Source organism: Xiphophorus hellerii, chromosome 4, assembly GCF_003331165.1.
Source record: "Xiphophorus hellerii strain 12219 chromosome 4, Xiphophorus_hellerii-4.1, whole genome shotgun sequence".
Taxonomy (NCBI): domain Eukaryota; kingdom Metazoa; phylum Chordata; class Actinopteri; order Cyprinodontiformes; family Poeciliidae; genus Xiphophorus; species Xiphophorus hellerii.
In genome coordinates this window covers 30,233,154-30,240,803 of record NC_045675.1, presented here as the reverse complement: position 1 = coordinate 30,240,803, position 7,650 = coordinate 30,233,154, and the positions used below count along the sequence as shown (strand labels likewise).

Sequence of the window (7,650 nt, the reverse complement as noted above, 5' to 3'; positions counted from 1 at the left end):
GTTCGTAATAAAATATTTAGCTTGCAAACTAAATATTTAGTTTTGCAAGCTAACTAAATATTATAAGCCAAATAATTTATTTTAAATATTTGTATACTAACTATTCAGTATACAAAATAAATATTTAGGGCTAAATGCCTAGTATACTAACTAAAAATATATGCTGGAGCTAATAAATTAGTATGCTAACGAAGCATTTAGCTCCAGTCTAGCATACTAAATAGTTAGTTTATAATCCAAACAGCTTGCTATTTAATTAGCAAGCTGTTCGGAGCTATTGTGTGCTTATTTGTGTTTCTTCATCACATACAATCCCAATAAAATCCATAGAAATATTAGGTTGTAACCTGACTAAATGTGAAAATGTTCAAAGGGTTGGAATACTTTTACAAGGAACAATCAAAACCTTTAAAACGTGACCGTAATTAGAGCAATTCTGTTTTACATCGCAGCTGGGGCATCTTTAGCGTAGTCTAAAACCAAAGAAATCCATGAAAGGGCCGGTGGAATCAGTGAAAGGAGAAGGCACTGATGAGCAACATAAAAACCACTTGAAGATCAGAGAAGTCAGCAGCAGTGGATGATTGCAGTCCTGCTGCCTGTATTTTCAGGCCACAGGGAAGCCTGAAAGGGATCAGACTGAGAAAGATTAAACCAGCATTCAGACGTCCTCGTAGCTTGAGCCTCGCTTTTCACTGCAACAGGAACCGGGCCATCACTGGTACTGAGAGAGCTTCATTAAAGCTGAAGCTGTGACAAAAATCACAACATTTTTAGTTTTTCTGTTGCAGGTTTTGATCTATGTTAAAACTGAACAAAAAGGCAAAATTGCAGAAGAGTGAAAACATTATGTTGGGAACACTAAAGATGGGTATCAAGCACAGCGTAGGCCGTCTTTGGTTTTTTCTCACCACTTCCTGTGAGGACTCCGCCAGTTGTTACTTGGTCTGTTTGCGCTCAGTGCCTAATATATTATCTGGAACAGCTTCTATGATTTTGGCTAATGATGGGCAAAATACATTTTAATTGTTTTTGTTTATTTCTGTGCAATCCCATTGCCCCATATCTTCACCTCAATTACTCTACAGTCATTATCTTTTTCCATATTAACTTATTCAAGTCGTTTCAACGTTTTTCCCCGACAAATATTACAGAAAAAGAAAATATTGCATCATTAAAAAATATATATATTAAAAATACATGCATAAGCAGTACATTTTTTTCAGCAACATAAATGACAGGTAGAATAATCTATGGAGAGAGACTGAAACAGCTCCCACGTCTCCCACCGTAGTCTCTGCAGCAAGTGGAAGCAATGCGATGCAGAGACGCGTATGGTTTCTGACGGCACGGGGTCTATTGTGTTTATTAATGGCGACGAAGGAAGCAGCAGGAAGAATTCTAAAGTGCACAGGCTGGTACTTTCCACTGGGACTCGAACAAATGCAGCAGAGTTGAGCTGATGGTGTGTCACAGTACAGATAGACATACCGTGAAAAGCAACCCGAGATATTTCGAAAAAGAACAGGATCATTATGCGACGGCTGAGTTAGTGCCTAAAAAACACAGGAATAATAAATACCACCACAGTAACAAGGGTGCCATCAAAGGACAGCAATTGAGGGCGATTGTCACTCCTACAGTTGTTGCACCTTCCTAAACCGCCTCCAAATAATAGACTGTGACAGATCCAGACCTGAATAAAATCTAATCAGTGCCCATTATTATCCATCCATTGTGTGCAATCTTTATCCCTGTAGGTGCTCTAACACCAGCGGTCGTTGGGCAAGAGGTAAGGTATAGTACATCCCTTTCAGGTCCCCAGTCCACACTAATTCATAAAGACAATTTAGAATGTTCTCACACCCAATAATCCGGTAGACTCGGTTCAATTAGGGACCAATATTTGTTACATATTCAGCTGGCATAGTTCCCATTTTGTGTCAAACGAACCAAAGCATTTGAGAAATCTGTTCCCAGCCTTGCCTGTGGTGGCGCTGCACCAAGAAAAAAATGTGAACAAGAATGGAGTTCTGTCAAGTTTTAACGATTGTAGGATTTCTCTGTTATCTTTAGCAAAAGACCAGAAGCCATTTCTCCGGCCAGCGCTAGACTTCCATGTTTGTTTTGGTTGTGTTTACCCATAATGCCCTGCGTTGTACTCTGCTTCCTGCTTTTGGAGCGGTCTCTAGTTCGGTTGGCATTCACACAGGCATTTGAACTGCACTAGAGTTCACTTCAACTGAACCAAGACCAAGGTTTTTAGGCGAACCAGAGTTTGTGTTTTCAGTCCACATCAGAGTTCGATTCACATATCCCCAAACGAATCAGATTTTCTACACAAGCAAACTAGAGTTTGATTAGTGCAGACCAAACAAGGCTGGTGTGAATACAGTTAACCTAACAATCAGGTTTGTGAACCGTAGGAGGACGCAGGAGAACACAGGGAAAACTCACCCATGTAAAATCCATTCAGAAAGACCTAAAGTCAGGACTCAAACCCGAAATCTCCTACCTGCAAGGCAAGGGTGCTCACCAGTTCTGCACCATACAGGGCCCATTGTTAAATTCAGAATTTAAACTTTGTTTTTTAACTAATGTCTGTGCAAAAAAAGTCAGCTTACAGCTTAGTCAGCTTAGTCAGCAAGTAGATATATGCCATTCATTTAAAGTCAACTTTCAATATCACTTCTTTATTTAGTTATCTTTAAAAACCTCACTTTCCAATGCATAGTATAACACTGCTTTTATACTGAAGGATCAGGTTCAGTTTTCAGAACCTTTCGCCTTTTGCCATGTTTTATACACGCTGACGGAAAAATGAGAAAACTTGCTGATCTTTTTCAATACCTTACCACAGTCTGTCTTTAAAATGCTTCACCATGTTTGTTGACCTTATAATCTTTCTAGCTACCACTCAAACGCAGCTTGCATCATCGATATTCTTCAGATGTTTTCTGTTCATTGCCCTCATTGGTAAAACACCTGAAAACAGCTCTTTGGCTTTTTTGCCTTTTGGAAGAAAAAGGAGCAGCTCTTCTACTACAAGCCTTCCATGTTGCACAAGTTTCAGCAACATTTCACGGTTTTGTGTTGTGAAGTTGTGTGCCAGCTTCTGAAGATAAAAAACGGGGCTAGCTTGTATGGATTTTGACAATATGAGTACCTTGAAAATGTGTTCCTAATATGGTCAGAGGAACTGTAGGCCTATAAAGAAGATCCATTGTGTTCTAAATAAGCAGAATAAAAAAATATGTTTTCAAAAGTTATTATGTGACGTATAAGTACAAAGTTATTAACCTATTGGAATCGGCAAGTACTTAAACTGAAATACTCGTACTTGTGCTCGGTCCAGAAAAGACTGGCATCGGGACATGCCTAATTTTTTGAGTTGTCTTTTAAAGCTGCAGCATGTAACTTTTAAAAACAATATGTTTTTTACATATTTGTTAAAACTGTAACCATATGGCGACAATTTGCTATGAGAGAGATAATCTGTGAAAAAAATCCATCTCCTCCCTGAGCTGATTTTGCCATCTGAAGGAATGCACCGCTCCCCACCAAAAACAACCAATCAGAGCCGGGAGGAGGGGCTAAGCTCTGTCGATCATGCTCTGTCGATCATGCTCATGTACTCGCTGCTAAATGTGCTAATGGCGGAGAAACAATTTACTGTTACAGGAAAACCGTTTATTCGCCGTCATCGGTGGCCATGCTACCTATCCTGAGTGCTAGGCAGCGATGTAGCGGACAGTATGGGGGAGAGAAAGAGGAGGATGAGGAGGCAGATTTTTTTTCAGAGATTATCCATTTCATACAGATAAACTTACTTAGTGAAACTTTCAACAAGTATGTAAAAAGAAAAAGGCCAAACATATTTTTTATGAAAGTCACATACTGCAGCTTTAATCTAGACAAAAACTTACTGTTGACTAAAACCAAGCAGAAATCCTTTGAGTTTTCCCTCTACTCCAGGGGTGGCGAACACACGGCTCTCGAGCCGCATGCGGCTCTCGACCAATAAGAATGCGGCTCTTTGCCTGTTACCATATTTTCTATATACTGTGGCTCTTTCCTCGTTTCATGTTTCTTTTCTTCTTTTTTTTATATCTTAAACACACTTAAATCCATCAGGGGTTATTAAAAACAAATAATAATATTTTAAAATTAATAAATTAATTTGACAGATTGGGTGTTTTTTATGAGACGTAAGACGTAAGAGACGTAAGTGACCGCCAATCATATGCGCGGATTACGTCTCATGCCGGGAAATTAGGTAAACATTTTATATGCATGCAGACCGCAGACTTGCCTTCTTTGTAAAAATGGCAAAATGCAAAGCTAAACGAAAATATGACGATGAACACAGGACATTTCTGGAAGAATGGGAAGATGCTTACTTTTTTATTGAACGGAATGGCAAATCGCTCTGTTTATTATGCGATACCACGATATCACATTACAAGGCTTCAAACCTTCAGCGTCATTTTAGCACACTCCATGCTAATATTGACAAGGATTTCCCCAAAGGTACTGAACTACGGAAGCAAAAATTGAGCACATTGAAAAGCCAGGTAAAAAGACAGTCTCAAATGTTTCAGCAATTGACCAAGCGTGGAGAAGCTGTGACACTTGCATCCTATAAAGTGGCATGGAATATTGCCCGTGCTAAAAAACCATACAACGAAGGCGAGTTTTTAAAACAGTGTTTTGTAGATTTAATTGACATTTTGGCTCCAGATAACAAACAACTCAAAGATTCCATCACTGATCTCCAGATGTCACGACACACAGTTGAAACCAGAATATCAGACATAAATAATGCGCTTGAATCTGATCTACATGCAGACCTGAACGCATGTGCTTATTTTAGTGTAGCATTAGACGAGTCATGCGACATACAGGACAAGCCACAGTTGGCAATATTTGTACGAATGATTTCTGAGGACTGCGTGGTGAAAGAAGAGCTTCTCGATATTGTCCCATTAAAAGACAGAACTCGCGGCACTGACGTAAAAGAAGCAATGATGGAAGTATTCAAAACAGCGAATATGTCTTTAGAAAAACTCACCGCAATAGCCACGGATGGAGCGCCATCGATGATTGGTTCTGTGAACGGCCTTGTGGGCCTTTGTAAGGGTGATGACCTCTTCCCCGATTTTTGGAATTTTCACTGCATCATCCACCGGGAGCAACTCGTGTCTAAAACACTGAATTTAGACCACGTCATGAAACCTATGATGGAGATTGTGAACTACATCCGCACGCATGCCCTTACTCACCGACAGTTCAAAAATCTCATTGCTGACCTAGACGGAGACTTGCCAGGTGACTTGCCACTGCACTGCGCTGTAAGATGGCTCTCAAGAGGTAAAGTGGTTTCACGCTTTTTGGAGCTTTTGGAACCAGTAAAATTGTTTATGGCAGAAAAGAACAAAAGTTACCCTCAGCTCTCAGACCCCAAATGGCTTATGGATTTGGCTTTCTTAGTGGACATGCTTTCACACTTGGACAAACTAAACCTGGACCTGCAGGGGAAATTAAAAACTCTTCCTGATCTGACACAAAGTGTATTCTCCTTTGTTAACAAGGTGAAGCTGTTCAAAGTGCACATTCAAAATGGCAATCTGTCCCATTTTCCTTCATTGCGCAGCGCCCAGCAGAAGGCTGGCATTAGAATGAATATGGGTCAGTACGTGAAAATGCTTGCGCAACTGTACGGGAGCATTACTTCGCGTTTTGAGGACCTGCAGCAGAAAAGACCACAGATCGCTCTTCTCATCGACCCTTTTAATGCAGAGGCAGACTGCCTCAAATCCCCGCTTGTCACTGATGAGGCAGCGAGTGAACTGGAGATGATTGAGCTACGCGAGGATGACAGACTGAAATCTCTTTTGAAAGAAGGCCCTGTTGCGTTTTGGAGAGTTGTGCCAACTGAAAAATACCCGTGTGTAAAAAGAGCCGCCCTCAAACTGCTGTCGATGTTCTCCTCAACATATGTCTGCGAATCCCTGTTTTCTACCTTGAAACACGTGAAGTCCAAGCATCGGTCCGTTCTGACTGACACTCACGTAAAGGAACTGCTCCGAGTGGCTACAACTGAATACCAACCTGATTTGCAGAGGATTACTAGAAACAAGAGATGCCAGAAATCCCACTGAGATTATCACCCCATCACCTCCAGCAAGGTAAGAAACTCTGTGATGTAGTTTGAAAAAAATACCATCTGACTAAACATGCCTGTGTGAATATTTCAATATTGATCAATTTACATTATACAGGCCCTATCTATGTATCTGAAGTGTGTTCATTAGTTGCGTGTGTCAGAGCGAGGGATAGAGAGAGCAGTGCCTGTGTGTGTGTGGAGAGGGGGGTGTCTGACCTCCAGGGTAGTTGCTGTATTACCTCTGGCTAAGCTGCATTTGATGTGTGTGTTGAGGGTGGACACTTGAGGGTTATGTTGTAAGAAGAGGAGTGTGTTATTAGAAAAATATATGGTTTTAATTATGTGTGTTTGCGTGCGCATGTGTGTGTGTCTGTCTTGGCAGGTCAGCGCGTGGTGTGGCTCTTGGACTTTCACAGTTAAAGATTTCGGCTCTTTGTGTCTAACTTGTTCGCCACCCCTGCTCTACTCAGTCACTGTGTTTAGAACAGCGCTTGGAAATCTTGGCAATATTTCACAGGAGAGAATGTGTACACCTCAGTGCGTACCACCCACCCAACCTATTCATAAGCAACTCGGGAGCCCCGGTCGCATTTCTTGCCAAGGCCTTTTGTTCTCTGCCATAATATATCTTTATTAGTATAATCCCATTGCCCCCGTGCTTTCCTCACACCCCATTAGTCTTTATCCAAATCATGTAGCTACAAACAGACTGTCAGTGAAGGCAGGAGAAAATGCTCTCCGGACATCAGCGATGGATAATTGCTTTAACTTTTTCAAACTAACTGCGTAGTGCATAAACTCTGAAATAAAAAAAGAAAGAAAAAGCCTTTGGCAAATTGACAACAAGCAGCCCACGTTCAGAGCGAAGCAGCGGAATGAAAAGCCTCATCCCGACAGCTACACCGTTTCCACGAGGACGAAAACCTGGCCAGGTCCTGTCTCTCTCTCTCTCTCTCTCATCTGGGCCATACGCATCGCTGTGCACAGGGGTCCGGAGATTTATGGCACCGGCTCCTTGTTGCTGCCGCGGGAAAAGTCTTCGGGGGTTTTCACATCTCTCCATTTGTTTTGCACATTACTGATGTTTCCCTTAATGTGCTCCGAGCATCCCCTTGAGGAGCTTATATGAGCTTGTTCTCAAGTTCAGGCTTCATTTAGTTTTCCCCCATGTTCTTCTCCAGAGATAAAACCTGACACACAGACCTCGCAGGCTCTCCTGAGGAGCTATTAATACAGGAAGTCGAGCTGAGGAGGGGAGGTGGCGAGCCTCAGAGCGACCTGGCAAGCGGTGCCATGTTTATTTGGGTTGTACATGTGAAATGGATGAATGGGCAGGCAGAGCTTTTAGTAATGGCTGCTAAATGGCGTTTCCGGGGTCCCTGATGTGCGGCATATCTCACTAAATGCCAGAGTTTTATCTCTCGCTGGTCCTCGTACCTTTAAGCATCGTTGATAAAAAAAAATCTGGGCGCGTTTCAAAATCT

The 7,650-nt window shown here is 41.7% G+C and overlaps 1 protein-coding gene across 1 annotated transcript; it reads left to right on the top strand.

Moving 5' to 3' along the window:
- The first annotated feature begins 3,997 nt into the window (after positions 1 to 3,997).
- LOC116718185 (general transcription factor II-I repeat domain-containing protein 2-like) lies at positions 3,998 to 6,625 on the top strand. The gene is made up of 2 exons (XM_032559887.1): positions 3,998 to 6,188; positions 6,549 to 6,625. The coding sequence occupies exon 1, from the start codon at positions 4,290 to 4,292 to the stop codon at positions 6,159 to 6,161; it is 1,872 nt and encodes a 623-aa protein (XP_032415778.1). The 5' UTR covers positions 3,998 to 4,289; the 3' UTR covers positions 6,162 to 6,188; positions 6,549 to 6,625.
- Positions 6,626 to 7,650: the final 1,025 nt, after the last annotated feature.

Bases quoted from the DNA above. Each gene is read 5' to 3' on its own strand.
- LOC116718185 (XM_032559887.1), top strand. From the start codon at position 4,290: ATGCATGCAGACCGCAGACTTGCCTTCTTTGTAAAAATGGCAAAATGC.